Genomic DNA, 16213 nt, shown 5'->3' with positions numbered 1-16213 from the left:
ATTGAAAAATGAATACTCCTGAATTTCAGTCAAACGTAAAAAGAAAACAGACCAACTACAAATCTATTTAAATTTTTAAAGAAGATCAAGACTTCAATATATGATTCTTGTACATCTTTGATTGTATAGACTTAAATATTCAAAACAATGTCTCTGGGCCATGGCAACTCTAAATGTGATTCTACCATCAGTCAGGTATCATGCTGGATTAAATTCTCTTAAACATTTATCTCATGAAAAATGAAGAGTAGGTTCTTAAATTATGTTTACTTCTAAAATTTTATGAAATATAATTCCTCTAGAAGCATTCAGCAGTTTGAGAAACATAGTGGTTGGTTTTCCTAGGAAAGCCTGTCTTATTCGGAAGGTTTCTAAAATAAACCATGATTCCATGCAGCCATTAGGTCCTTTACATGCTGGGAAGGGAGAGCAAGAAGTTCCTCTGAAACAGAAAGAGGCTTCACACTTCATGAAAGCATCTTGATGCCATAGACAGGAGTCACTGGGCAAATGTAGCGCAGGACCATCTCCCTACGTCTTTTTGCCAGAAAGTTTCGTCAGGCTACCGTGTCCTCCCAATCCATTCTTGACCTCAGACAATTTTAGTAAAGCCCTGTCTGGAGATAATTTTGGCTTCTCTAAAGACTTAGTAATTTAGGAACTAAGCACATGACATTCCCTTTTGATAAGTCAGGTGTATTAAAAACTATTTCAAAAAATGACAAAGCACTTGTCAGAATCCTGTTTTCCCTTCCTTAGCTTCCTTTCTTGTATGGTCACGCTTAATAATATCAGGTTACAAGTGGGAAAAAACGGTAATAAAGCAAAAGTGTAAATTCAGCTTCAGAGAAGACAATTGGTCCTCAAGACTTTTTTGAGAACCACTTATTTTCTTTACTTAAATTCTGAAATTCTCAGATTTTTCAATTCTGCTTCCAAAAGGATGACAACTAATGAAGTATGCCACATGTTTAATCAAACTATATTTTGTATATAGAGTAAAAAAAAAAAAGCTTACCTTTTTTCAACATTTAAATATAAGAAAGCCAGTGCATGAGCTCAATATTCAGGTATAAATGAATCCCACTTGGCTCTAAGTGTTCTATTGCCACACATTCAAAAAGCCATCCATTGTGTCTTAGTAAAAGACTCATCTTTTTGTGTAAAAGCTGGCATATGACTACTAAACCCAAAGGACACTGTAGCTTAAAATCTATCACGATGTGGCTTCACTGCTGTTTTTGATACAGCACTTCATTATTGCCCATAAACTTCAGTGTGGTACTCAGAAGAATTTATTTTTAAATGCAACATTCTGCCAGGATGCTGCTGTTGGAGCTCTTTGGAGGGAACCCTGAGGTGCCCCCAAGGGAGATTCAGGAGCAGAACTGCCAATTGTGAAGATTTTATAGTCTCAGAGTTCTAGATACACATTTTTCTCTTTGACATCAGTAGATTCTGTGTCAGTCTCTTCTGTCCACTTATGAAATTCAGCAAGGAAGCATCAGCATTAAAGGGAACTTTTATCTTCTCACAAATCATTTTGAGCAAAATCAGGCTGGCAGTGGAAAAAACGTCATATTCATCCTAAACATATACAAACTTGGCAGTCTTTGAAGATGTTCTTCTTCTTGGAGATTTTTGCCTGTATTTTCCGAAATAGTTTACTAAAAGTATTGTCACTGAACACATTTTAAAAGTTTCTGTTGGAGGAAACACACCGAAGCGTGCACATAAGTGTAGAGTTGAATGAATGTATACAAACATAACATACGTCTGTAAGTGGCAACAAGATCAAGTAGGAGAATTTCCAGCACCCTACAAGCCCCTCTCATGCTCCCTTTTAGTCACTCCCTGCACCTTTCCTACAAGGATAGCCCTGTCCCAACAGTAGAGATTCGTTTTGCATGATTTTGTACTTTGTGTAAATTGGTATCATACAGAATGTTGATATGCGCCCTTCTTTTAGTTTTTTTCCTCAACATCATACTTGCAAGGTCTATTTGTTGTTGCATATAATTATAAATCATTTGTTCTCATTGCTATATTCCATTATGTGAATGTTTTATTGCATGAAGAACCAAAATTATTTATTTCTACTGTTGATGGGTTAATTAGCTAATTTCCAGTTTGCTGCTGTTATAAATAGTATTGCTATGAACATTCTAGTAGATATCCTTTCTATTGGGTAAATACGTAGAGGTGGAATTGCTGAGTCATAGGGTATGTTTATATTCAGTTTTAGTAGATATGCTAAATAGTTTTTCAAAGTAGTTGTAATAACTGAGAGTGATTCGAAGAGCCACATGCACCCCAATGTTTATAGCAGCAATGTCCATAATTGCCAAAATATGGAAAGAGTCCAAATGTCCATCGACAGGTGAATGGATGAAGAAGATATGGTAAAGATATAGATACAGATAGATATAGATGATATAGATATAGGTACACACACACACACACACACACACACACACACAGAGGAATATTACTCAGCCAACAAAAAGAATGAACTCTTGCCATTTGCAATGACATGGATGGAACTAGAGGGTATTATGCTAAGTGAAATAAGTCAATCAGAGAAAGACAAATGCCATGCGATTTCATTCATATGTGGAATTTAAGAAACAAAACAAATGAACATAAGGGAAGGGAAGGAAAAATAAGAGGAAAACAGAGAGGGAGGCAAACCATAAGAGACTCTTAACTCTAGGGAACAAACTGAGGGTTGCTGGAGGGGAGGTGGAGGGGACGGAATAACTGGGTGATGGGCATTAAGGAGGGCACTTGGTAATGAACACTGGGTGTTGTATGCAACTGATGAATCACTGAATTCTACCTTTCAAACAAATAATGCAATATATTTTAGTTAAATTGTATTTAAATAAAAAACTTTTTAAAAACCCACACAAAGTAGTTGTAACAATTAACACTTACCAGAGGAGTGGTTGGTGGGGGGATGGGTTAAATAGGTGATGGGGTCTAAAGAGTACACTTGTTGTGATAAGCACTAGGTGATATATGGAAGTGATCAATCACTGTATTGTAAATCTGAAACTAGTATTATGCTGTATGCTAACTAATTGGAATTTAAATAAAAACTGAAAAAAAAAAAAACCAACCTGAAGAAAAAAAGAGTTCTAGTTGCTCCATATCCTTATTAACAATCTCAATCTTTCTTCACTGTAGCCATTCTTATGGGTATGTAGTGATATCTCATTGCAGTTTTAATTTGCATATCCCTAATGACTAATGAAGTGAAGTACTTTTTCATGTTTACTGGCCATTTTAGTATATATTTTTGTGAAGCAGCTAATCTTCCACCCATTTTTTTCAATCGTGTTTTCATTTTCTTATTGCTCTTTAGGAGTTCTGTATTCTAGATTAAAGTTATTTGTCAAAATATGTATCTTATTATAATCTCCCACTCTGTGGATTGCCTTTTCATTCCCTTGATATGTCATATTCCCAAAGCTTTATTCTTTATAGAGTATATGATCAATTTTTTTATGATTAACACCTTTTTTTAAAGATTTATGTATTTATTTATTTATTTAAGATGGGGCGGGGGAGGGGCAGAGGAAGAGAGAAAATCTCCGGCAGACTCCTTGCTGAACACATTGCTGGTCACTGGGCTCCATCTCACAACCCTGATACCATGATCTGAGCTGAAATCAAGAGTGAGACGCTTAATGGACTGAGCCACCCAGGTGCCCCTATAATTAATATCTTTTGTTGCCTATTTAAAATATCTTTGCTGGGCACCTGGGCGGCTCATTCAGTTGAGCATCTGACTGTTGATTTTGGCTCAGGGCATGATCTCATGGGTCGTGGGATTGAGCCCCACCTGGGGCTCTGTGGTCATCAGGAAGTCAGCTTGGGATTCTGTCCCGCTGCCGCACCCCCTGCTTGTGTGCATGCTCACGAGCTCTCTCTCTCTCTAGAATCAATAAATAAGTTTTTAAAAAAAGAAAAGAAATCTTTGCCTACTCCCAAGTTCATTTAGATGTTCTGCTTCTTTTCTCTTTCTTGTTTTACCTTCTAAACCAGATATGCTTAAGAATATCTTGAATCCTTAAAGTTTTTAATTTTAATACATTTAATTTTCTCCATGTTTTTTGTTTATGCATTTCCCTCCACCATTCTCCCATATCCACCTCTCAAAATACCAACCACTCCTCAAGGCTTATCTTAAGAGATAACTCATATTTGAAAACATTTATGAACCCAACTCCTAACCAGATGCAATTTTTTCTTGAAACTCTTCAGCATTTTACTGATAATTTATGATCCCTTACATATCCTACCTTTTATAAGTATTAATGAACTTAAGTATTTATGCCCTCCTGGGATATGGCGTAGTGTGAGAGGAGTAGGAACGGTTCATAACTACAGTAACCAAAGCTTATTGAACACTTGCTATTTGTCAGATGCAGGATTAAGCATTTTGCATAGAAAGATCTCAATTAGTGCTCCTGCTAGTCCTATGCTGTAGCTACTCTTATTTTTCCCAATTTATAAAACAGAAAATAGAGGCATAAAGAAATAAAATCACTTGTCCATGTGTTACAGGATTTCTTTCTCCTTCGGTGCCCACCGTTCTTGGTCATGCCACTTCCAAGAATGAAGAGGTAGACCAGACAGAGTGGTGGGCAGCAAAGCAAGGTGTATTGAGCAAGAGCAAAGTGATAGTACAAAGCTCCCGAAGAGGGAGGGGACTCGAGAGGGTTGCCACCAGAGTTTCTAAAACTAGGGGTTTTTATGGGCTCCTTGGCAGGCTGTTTTAATCTGATTAACTCTCCATGCGCCTGTCGTCCAATCAGGTTTTTGTCATCTGTCTATCACGTGGGTAAGGGAGCAGGGCTCCTTCCAGGGTGTTGTAAAATCCTCCTAAGGGCGGTTTCCTCTTAGGGCAGTGTCCCTTGTCCCTGCCTGCCTTTCTTCCAACTATTCTTCATCACAAGTTTGCACAACAAGAAAGTGGTAGACCTGAAAGTCATCAACTTTCTCCTGAATTGTTACAGTTCACGTGTGTAGAACAGCATTGCCGGAAGGACATGCCAAGCATTATAATCATTCCAGAAGCTCTTTGGGGGGAAAACTCAAGAAATGGAAAGTAGAAATTATATCTGCCTAGACATTCACAGTGCCCGGTAGTATATTATAAGCTCCAAGATGTCTTACAAAAAAGAACCATTTTAAACTTTGTTGAAGCCAGCATTTTCTAAATGTATTTGAGGACAGAATCTTTTTCACTTAACAACTTTACATATAACCTACTTTATGGAATGATGGCTGGACTTTAGAGCCAGATAAGCAAGAGCTTAGACCCAGGCCCTACTACATACTAGGTGATCTCAATCTCTTTAAGCCTCACCTTTCTCATCTGTAAAATGGGGATAATAATACAAACCTCATAGAATTGTATTATAATTTAATAAAATAAGGACACAAATCACTTAGCAATACCTCACATAGAGTAAAATCTCATTAACTGGTAGTAGTTGTTATTATTTTATCTTCTCTTAAAAAGTAAAATAAATCCTGTCTGATTCAATTTATAAACCCTGTAGCTGTCAGCACTATGCCTTTACAACAGTTCCTCCATAAGTATTTATGGAATTAAATAATACTATTATTTGGGGAAGGTTATTTCTAGATAAATATATTCTAGAAGCACGTCCTATAGAGTATTTTTTAAAATCTTATGTATTGTAGGTATTTCGGGATCGTATACTACATTAGAGTCAACTAAGTTCCAACTAATTCCCAGCTTCAAAGGAGATCCAACATTTTAAATATCTTAATTCGATGGTAAAATGCTATCTGCAGCTAGTGAATGTGTCTATATAACTGAAGTGTTTTCAAGTATGCAATTTGGTGACCATAGCAAAGAACAGAAATAGTAAAGAACAGAATTCAGTAGTCAAATTTCCTGGTTTCAATATTGTCTTCTCCATGTACAAATGTATGTGATTGAGCTTATCTTCTTTGTGACTCAGTTTCTCATCTGTAAAATGGGACTAGTGATAGTATCTTGCTTACTCGGTTATCGTGAAAATATATGTATATGAAATACATATACTCTTTTAGCATATATACAAATGAGTATATAATATATAACATTGTATAAGGACATAAATGCTATAAATGTATAGTTTATATACATAAATGGGTATATATAGGTATACATGTACAAATATGTATATATTCTTATCTGTGTATATACTTCTGTACACGCATAATGTAATGTACTTAGGGTAGGAAAGGCATATAATCTGCGCTATAAAAATGTTATCTGTTATTATTATTATGTGGTCTTTTCAGAAACAAAACCCTTTATCAGTCACATCTCCTACTCACATAGCCACCTCCTTGTGACACACTTTATCTCTTGATAAATTTGTTTTCCTCACATGTTAGACTGCTGAAAGAATGGAAATGATGAGAGAGGTGAAAAGGAGATGCTGGGTGGTGATTGTTGCAGTTAAGAGGGAAAGTTACTGAGGGTAAGAGGCAACAAAGCTGGGAAAGCAGTAAAAAGAAAAAACTGAGTTTGGTAGGACTTCTGAAGTGCCACTCATTTTAATTTCTTTAAAGACATCTCGGGGGGTTCTATAATTGACATTGCCTCCACCTGATAGACTTTTATATGTTAAGCTTTTTATTTCAGTACTCACTAGGGCAGACATACATAATAACGGCATAAGAAAAAAATACTTCTATGGGATATAGAATAGATTTGATCTCATTAGGTAAATGCTTCCCCGTACAGTTTTTCTGTGACTTTGGCATTTCCTTCTTCTAACACTGAGGTCTTCTCTCTGCTCATGTTATGGTACATAGAGAAGAGCCACTAGGAAGCCTCAGAGCTATCCCCTGAATCTTCAAGATTATGTTTCTAAAGGTCAAAGACTAAGGCAATAATTCCACGTGTCACCTAACCCTCAAATGGGGTTTTATTGTGATGGATTACAACATAATCCGTTGACAAAATAAAGCACCTATTATATTACAGAGGTAGTTTTAGGATCATAGTGGTGAGTTGTCTTTCTCATATTATTGGCTTAATAGTTATAGATGAATACCACTTGGATTTTACAATGAAGATGAAATTTGGGGGAGAGGGTTAATTGCCTTCTTATGGGCAAGTATAGGAACATGTGCAGTGTCCGTGTGAGAGGGATGGCTGTTAGATCTTTGGGGTATGCATGCATGCTTGTGTGTATTTCATTTTAGGTCAGGGAGTTTGATTTATATATACAGCAAGTGATATAAAAATCTTTATTGATAGGGCGCTGGGGTGGCTCAGTCAGTTGAGCGACCAACTTGTGATTTTGGCTCAGGTTATGATCTCAGTGTCCTGGGATGGAGCCCCCAGGTCTGGCTCCACACTCTGTAGAAAGTCTTCTTGAGATTCTCTCTCTCCCTCTCCCTCTGCCCCTCAACCCTGCTCTCTAAATAAATAAATAAATAAATAAATAAATAAACAAATAAAATCTTTAAAAAAATGAAAAATCTTTATTATCAAATAAGTTGGAGCCCTATTATGACTTGATTCATTATGATATATACAAGATTATATCCTATGCTTTGAAATAGAACTACACATAGGAGGTGTCTTACATAATTTGGCCAGATAGTTCATAGGGGCGCCTGGGTGGCGTAGCCGTTAAGCGTCTGCCTTCGGCTCGGGGCGTGGTCCCGGCGTTCTGGGATCGAGCCCCACATCAGGCTCCTCTACTGAGAGCCTGCTTCTTCCTCTCCCACTCTCCCTGCTTATGTTCCCTCTCTCACTGGCTCTCTTTGTCAAATAAATAAATAAAATCTTTAAAAAAAAATAGTTCATACAAAAGTCAAAGGCTGGTCCTGTCCCATGAGCATAGCAATGTAAAAGGTATATTATATCATGCTTTATGCTCATTATATTCTCAACCCTTCCTTTTTTCTCTGCAAATTTTAAAGATAACTAAGCATTTTCTTTCAGGGTACAATGTATTCTGGACTAATTTCTGCTTGTATTTCCCACCATTTTTTGGGCATCCCAAGGTGAGGAGAAATGTTTCCCAGCAGCAGGAACAGCAGCAAAGTCTGGAATAAGGTGACAGAGGAATTAAAGCCTGACCTAATTTGTACAAAAAAGCACTTTATCCCCATTCATTTCCCATTTGCAAAAACTTCCTTTGAAGCAGTGGGTCTAGGTGAAGTGACACGAAAAAGCAGGTTTTAAAAGTGGAAACAGAAAGGTTGAGGTGAGGAGAATTGATGAAAGCAGTTTATATTTATTCAGGAGATCTACCAGTACTTTAAACAATCTGTGTTTAACATGGCAATTTGTCTGTCATTAAAATGCTAATGAATGGTAAACAGCTGCTAAGTTTTTATGCTAATGAATGGTGGCAGCTAAGTAGTTCTCAAGCCTTGTCTTTATTAGCATAGATATTTGATTGGGTAAAGGGGATCATTGTGCATTCTGACCTTTGTTGATGGAGCAATCTGTTTGTCAAGTTCCATGTTGCATTATGTTTGATTTGAGTTTGTTAGTACAAAATGACTCTTGCCAGGCGCTCCGATACCTTGTGCTACATGGGCTTTAAGAATTTCGCTTTTGGTGTGGGGAGACCCATGATGGCAAAATAATTTGTCCATCAGGCAGCTTTAAGTCAAATAATTCTGTATACTTTTTGGACTGTAGACTTTTGACAATTATAATAATTGTGAGTTGTAAAAGGCCATTAGTCTAAAAAAGAAATACCTTTTTTTTTTTCAATTTAGCCAAGATTTTAAAGTAAAGCTTTTAAAATAAAGATTTTAGTAAGTGCTTCTGCATCATCAGAATACTGACATAATATATGATCTTGGATCGACAAGCTCTGAAGTTAGCAATGAATGTAACATTACCTAATTAGAAGAAAAATGTATAATTAAATACAGGGTGGTTATGTGAATGCCAGGCTGAGATCAGAGTATTTACTTTGGCATCAGAAAAACCATTACTGTTTGATCTATACTTTTGGTTGATTCTATTTTTGCTGAGTCCTCCTCTATATTCCCTAATGGATGGGGCTGACCTAAAGACTTGCCATTACAGATAAATGTTTCAGATGCCTTTTTCTTTTTTTTCTGTTTTGAGGATCAATGTAAATGAGGCATGATAGTCCACTTAACACTATTACTAATAATGCTCTGGAATGATTTGAAATATGCAGAGTTTATTAAGGAAATCCATTATCAAAAAATATATCATTGAAATAGAAATTTTAATTATTCTGGAACACTGTGTGAGAACATTGGAGGAAATTTTAATAGTTGGAGCATTTTCCCATACTGTTTTATTTCTCCTTGAAGTCAGTAGGAGATTTTTGGCATATAATTTGTGGTCCTATATAGACATGCCGAGAGAAATTGGAAGCCTCATACACTGCTGTGGTACTATAAAATGGTTCAGCCATTTTGTAAAACAGTCTGAAAGTTCTCAAAAGGTTAAACTATATGATTACATATGACCCAACAATCCCCAATTCTACTCTTGGGTATATACCTAAGAGAACTAAAAATATATCTCCACACAAAAACTTACAGACAAATATTCATAGCAGCGTTGTTCATAATAGCGCAAGTGTGGAAATAACCCAAATGCCCATCAACTGATGAATGAATAAGGAAAAAAGTGTTTACATCTACAATAGGATATAATTCAGCCTTAAAAAGGAATGAAATTCTCATACATCTACAACATGGATGAACCTTGAAAACTTTATGCCAAGTGAAAGAAGCCAGTCACAAAAGAACTCACATTGTTTGACTTTATTTCTTTATCTTAAAGATCTTATTTATTTATTTGACAGAGAGAGAGCGCGCGCACACGCAAGTGGGCAGAGTGGCAAGCAGAAGCAGGCTGCCCGCTGGGCAGGGAGCCCAATGCAGGGCTCACTGGATACCAGGACCCTGGTCATGACCTGAGCCAAAGGCAGGCGCTTAACTGACTGAGCCACCCAGGCGCCTCTGTTTGACTTCATTTAAATGTAATGTTCATAATAGGGGCGCTTGGGTGACTCGGTTGAGCGGCCAACTCTTGATTTCAGCTCAGGTCATGAACTCATGCTAGTGAGATTGAGCCCCGTGTCAGGCTCCAGGCTTAGCACAGAGTCAGCTTCAGATTCTCTCTCTCCCTCTTCCTCCCCCTCCGCCCCTACCCCCTGCTTGGGCACATGCACATGCTCAGTCACTCTCGCTCGCTCTCTCAAGTAAATAAGATCTTTAAAAACAAATTTAAAAAAAAAATGAAATGTCTGTAATAGAAAAACCTAGAAACAAAGTAGATTAGTGGTTGCCAGGAGATGGGGGTGTTGAGAGGAAATGGGGAATGACTGTTAATGGGTATGGAATTTCTTTTAGGGATTGTGAAAATGTTCTAAATTGATTCTGGTAATGTGCACAGCTCTGTGGATACGCTAAAAACCATGGAATTGTACACTTTAAGTGGGAGAATTGTCTGGTATGTGCATTATATCTCAGTAAAGTTACTATATTTAAAAAAAAAAAAAAAAGGCATGCCAGAGCCTGTCTCTGGGAGGGTCACCTGTCACCAGCAGCAGCCACACTTCCCTGCAGTAGATGCAGGCTTCGGAAGCAGCTCGCTGCTGGAGAGAAGAGCTTTAAACCTCCCACACATGGGTTAGCCCAGATGCCCAAAGAGATGACAGCTAATGTAATTGTTAAAAAGGGGTAGTTGTTACAATAATACAAGGTTCATTAGAACTCAAGTTGGAGACAAATATTTTGAGTTTCTGTCCTAACTTGTCGCTGTCCCCCAATACCCTGCCCCACCTGGGCAGTAATCACTCCCTTTAGCAGTAATCACTCCTTTAAGGTTCTCTAACTAGCCAATGTCTAGACTACTGATTTCCCTCAAAGTAAGGGCAACTTTAAGCTTGTTTTTTTGTTTGTTTGTTTTTTTTTTTTAGAGATAAAATTGTTTGAGTCATAATTTTCTTGGGAGCAGGCAGTAACTGTGAGTCCAAGGATTTTTCCCCTTGTAAAAACCCTATAATTATCTCTGATTTGCATAAAGCATGCCTACCAGCCATTCAATAACTCTGAATAGTAAAGAGCACCTGGCTGCAGGAGGCTCCTCCCCTCCTCTCTCCTACATTTTGGGTGAGTCAGAGACAACGGTTGAACAATAGGATGATCTCATTCGGCCCCACCTGCCAGCAGGATCCGGGTAGTAGGTACCTTGACGGTCTGAGCAGCCCTTGGCCCTCGCCATAGGGAAGTATTCTGCATCACTGTCTTACATCATGACAAGAAGACCCTTTTTAACTGTATTTTCTCCTCCAGTGCTGTTTGCTTACTTTCAGCATAACTCTCTTGCTCTCAGGTTGCAGCTCAGCGGTCCTGTTTCCGCACGGTAGGTTGGGGAGGGAGATGGATATGAGCAAGAGATTGAATTCATTTTTGTCTTGTTCTTGGCAGGCAGTACATGCCACACTACTACCCTTCCTGCTCTTGTGCGCACACCTACCCTGATGATGCAGCCTTCACTGGATATCAAACCATTTATGTCTTTTCCAGTGGACAGTAGTTCTGCTGTTGGGCTCTTTCCAAATTTTAACACAGTGAGTAAATGCATTTGTATTTTATTTGTGTCCTCCCCAATCTCTTTCATTACAGTTGTGAATAGGCATTAGATGTAGCCTGTTTCCAAAGTGTGTACTTTTAGACCCTGTATTGGTTACACTGATCAGCTGTATCATGGAAGATAATCCTTCTCCCATGGGAGTTAGTCCAAACAATAGCCAGCATATTTATTTTATAGATATTTCCCCCAGGTGACTTTTCACCTGTGGCCTTGAGCAATTTTGATAGACTTCAGTGGCTTGGGAACCCATATTATTTCTGGGATGCTGTTCACATGCTCAGGAACACAATTTAGAGACACCACGCCACGTTGATTTTTCCCTACTACTAGGAAGAAAGAAAGCGTTTGCTTTGACTACCTGGATACACTTTTATTTGGGACATATTTTAGGTCTTCTATAAACAGAATTTTTATTGGGAAGTTATTGTGCGTTACATGAATGTGACTCTATTATTTAAAAAAAACTCATTTTAAAATCTACATATTAATTATCTGCTTGATACTTTGGCATTCCTTTTAAAGCATACAAGAAATATTAGTGCATCACCTGTAATTACCAGTGTTCTTCATTCAGGTCAGCTGACTGTTTGTCTGAATGAATGACATTTTGTAGGCATACCAAGTGGAGCATGACACTTTGAACAATAGAATTCAGCATAAAGCCAGCCCACAGCCAAATGCTAGGCTTGCAGGAAGAGAAAAGGTTAAACAGTTGAGGTGATTGTATGAATTATTTGTTTAGTCAATAAATGCAGTCAGTTGGGGCACGATGGTCTACATGAGTGATACAGCAGTATAGACGCCGCCATGATCAAGCTGAAGAATTGCATTATCAACACCACCAGACAGTGGGCACTTGAAGGACTGCCAAGCGTTCCCTTTTGCAAACTTATCTTCTGTATGAATTGAAACAGAAAGAGGATTTTTCCTCCAGGGTGGTACATAAAATCTGCTGACAGGCCTTCTGTCATGGCTTAGTGTTGTAAGGGAATGAGGGGGTAGGGGATCAGCCCACTTTTTAAGGAGCACTGGCTTTGAGTTAGCGAATAAACAGTTGAAAGTTTTTGTCTTTTCTGGGTTTTTCAAAGACAAGTCAAACAGTTAAAAAAAAAAAAAAAAGAAAAAGAAAAGAAAGGCATAAACAGGTGAGCATCGTTTCTAGTGCAGTGGAGCATTGCGGGGAGAGAAATCACACCTGCCCGGATCACATGCATCCATCAGGAGTGACCACCCAAAACACCACATGGTGACATTTCAGGGAACTTGAACGCAAGCGTGCCGCTTGCATCCTCTACCGAAACACGGCTGATACCTTCCAAACATAATTGAATTAAGCTATACTGCTTCAAACACTTACTAGGTATTTGTATTTTGATTCCTGTGCATTTGGGAGACAGCATTTGTAGCCACTGCAGGGGTCCGGCCGCTGTCAGGAAGCAGCACTGATGATGTGGGGAGGCATGGATGGCTCCTACTGGAGTTCATTGTTTTTCACACAAATAATACATGGGTAGTTATTTCAAAGATTCAAATAAAACATTAGCATTCAAAGCAAAATGTGTGAGTCACCATTCCCTGCCCCTATGTAATGTTTACTCCCTTCGTTAGAAGAAAGTACCCCCATATGCATCCTGCTCTCCCCCTTCTAGAAGGATGTTAGGTACATACTTAATAGGAACATGATCACAGTTGTCTGTGTCTGATTGGCACTATTCTGCAAGTGACTGTTTTCTTTTTTTTTTTCTAAGTTACTTTTTTCAACTATCAAAATGTCTTATATATATATATCTCTCTCTGTTTTTAAGAGCTATAAAAAATGGAAAGAGTGCCTTCATAATGTTTTTTTAGGTAAACATACAGCTTCATAATGGGTTACTAATGTTGTGTAGGCTGATAGACACACTAACTTGCCTTTTTTTGTTCTATATAGCAACTACCTGAAATATTTGAGAAAAACCAAGGAATAATTCTAATAGAAGTTCATATTTTTTTCTTCTTGGAAGACAATAAACATGTACTTTTCAAATGAAAATACTTTCGGTTAAGGTGAAGAATATAGCAAAGAACTACATGAAATAATCATTTCACTCTCTATATTACATTACATTACATTACATTACATTACATTACATTACATTACATTACATTACATTACATTATATTACATTACATTACATCCAAACCATTTGGTGGACAGAGAGCACTTCTGGTAGTATATTAAAAATTAAGTCATTGCAAGTGGGACCCTCTATCATCTGGTAAATAAATGAATTTTTAGGATCATTGGGTTACCTATGATCTTGCACTGAGTTACAGTTTGGATTACCCTAAACCTTTTCCTATAGATTTCTCTATTCCAGCGTCCGCCTCATCTAGTAGATTTCCTAGGACAATTTCATAAAAGTCGTTGTCCACATATTTCTAGGAAAACATTTTTATATCACTAATAATAATTAGACTAGATCACTATAGATTAATGATGTTTTATATCCCTCAAAGAACTCAAGTCTTAGACCATTTTAGTAGACCATGTAATTCCTACTGTCTAGCGGAGGAGAGAGTGTTAGTAAAGGAAGAACTGAGACTTGAATCAGAATCTCCTAACTTCAGGGGCACCCGGCTGACTCAGGCGGTGGAGCATGCTACTCTTGATCTCAGGCTTGTAAGTTTGAGCTCCCCACCCCCACCCCAGTTGGGTAAAGATTACTTAAAGATAAAATCTTAAAAAAAAAAAAAATCTAACCTCCAAAGTCATGTTCCTTCTCATCCATGTCTTTGGCTCTTTTGGTCCATGTTACCGCCCACATCATTCAATGTGAACAAAGCTCAATGAGAAATCTTTCATGCTCTTCTCTGGAAGCATGGTAGGTAATTTTCAGCAGAATCATTAAGTAGAAAGAGGAAAGAACTTTTTGAATATGTAAAATGGACCTCTACAAACAATACCTTTAAGGCAGAATATATTTTAAAAACTTAAAATTTCTTGTTAGCAAATTTTAAAAGTATATTCAATAGTCCACTTATTCTTTGAAAAGCAAGGTGAATGCATTATAATCACTCTTTTTAACCAAGGATAGTATTAGTAAATGTAAGGAATATATTTTAACTCATAATTATTATCAGAAGGCTAGAAACAGTATATTTTGACTCCATAGCTGAAAGTTTGGGAATTTTGAAGTTTTGTTTTCTTTTAGTGGATTTTAAAAATACCTATAAAGTAACGGTTTCTCCTGTTTTTGTAGAGGAGTATGATAATGTTACATAAGAATTATAGCAAGACTGAAATGGGATTCCGTCATATTCCAAAATAGAATATGTGCCTGTTCTATCCTAAATTGTACACAATGAAGAGATATGCTTCACAGCCTCCATTTAGTGGCTGTCTTGCCTTCTTCTCCACAACTGACAAAATCCCTCTCAGTGTTTATGTGTGAAACATAAGCAAATAATTCAAGACAGTGTCCAAGCAGAGTTCTGAAGAGACATGCTAGGGAAAATGGAGTTTGGGTCACTGATAATTTATGGTGGGCTCTATGTCAAGGATGCACGTCTGGAGAATGGTGATGCGAACTCCGCCCTTCCGCAGTTTTACTTTACCGAGGGGCTGTTTTGAGCCACTTACAGGTAAAAGTCTCTGCAAACCAAAACATAAATTTTTACAGATCTCAACCTTTATACCTACAGCCCTGTTAGGACTTCTTTGCCTGGCTACCCACTAACACGCCCTTCTACCGTGCTGCCCACCTTCAACTCCTTGTCGTTCAGGGCCCAACTTAGATATCCCTTCCACACGGGAGGTTTTCTGTGACCTTCGAGTCTGAATTAAGTGCCCATCCTCTGTATTTCCAAAGTACCCCCAGATTGCCTCCATGATAGCAGCCATCACACCACAGTCTCATTACCTGATTACCTGTATTCACTAGAATGCCAGATCCTGGAGAACAGGGCCTGCGGCTCGCTTGTCTTCCTATGCCCAGTTTCTGGCCCAGGAGCTCAGTAAAACTTTCCTGAAGAGGAGAAAAGGAGGGAGGAAAGGGCCCCAGTTTTTTACTTTTCAATGTACATGTTCCTCCACCCAGCAAAGGAAATACCAACATTTCTGAGTCCTAAGCATGAGGCGATAAGCCCAGGTGTTCACTTTGAATTTTATTTTCCAGAGAACTGTCATCTCTTTTTCACTCGAAGGCAATACTTAGTTATAAACTTTTCTGCAGCTATAGGTCCAGCTTTCTCAGTGTGGATGGTGTGGAAGCTTTGCAAGTATCTACTACTTGTAGTAGTCTCTTGTCCTCGGCCCTACTCTTAAGTGCAGTTAGTTTAAAGGGAAAGTTATTCATTACTGGATTTTATTGAAAACATAGGCACTAAAGAGTACTGGGTTTGAGGAAGAGGATAAATGAAATAAATAAAACAAAAATACTCTAGTGCCCAAAAAACTTATAAGTAGAATAAAAGACTAAAAAAGGCAAGATAACAAAACCCAAGAAATATAGGCAAAGTGAAAATAGTTACTGAACTTTATAGTGTTAAAGAAAAGCTAGAAAAAAATAATTTTTTTTTGTATACCAG

General features: G+C 37.8%; 1 protein-coding gene across 7 annotated transcripts in view; it reads left to right on the top strand.

Annotated features, from left to right (window-relative positions):
• The window catches only part of ZNF385B (zinc finger protein 385B), a 376330-nt gene that overhangs the window by 281343 nt on the left and 78774 nt on the right, over positions 1-16213 (top strand). For all 7 annotated transcript variants that reach the window (XM_026492409.4, XM_044381361.3, XM_044381362.3 and 4 more), the window contains one exon: positions 11479-11621. In XM_026492409.4, coding sequence (XP_026348194.1) covers positions 11479-11621 — 143 coding nt within the window. The remainder of the gene's footprint in view (positions 1-11478; positions 11622-16213) is intronic.

The sequence above is a fragment of the Ursus arctos genome, unplaced genomic scaffold, assembly GCF_023065955.2.
Source record: "Ursus arctos isolate Adak ecotype North America unplaced genomic scaffold, UrsArc2.0 scaffold_1, whole genome shotgun sequence".
NCBI lineage: Eukaryota > Metazoa > Chordata > Mammalia > Carnivora > Ursidae > Ursus > Ursus arctos.
This window is presented reverse-complemented; position numbering and strand designations above follow the sequence as displayed.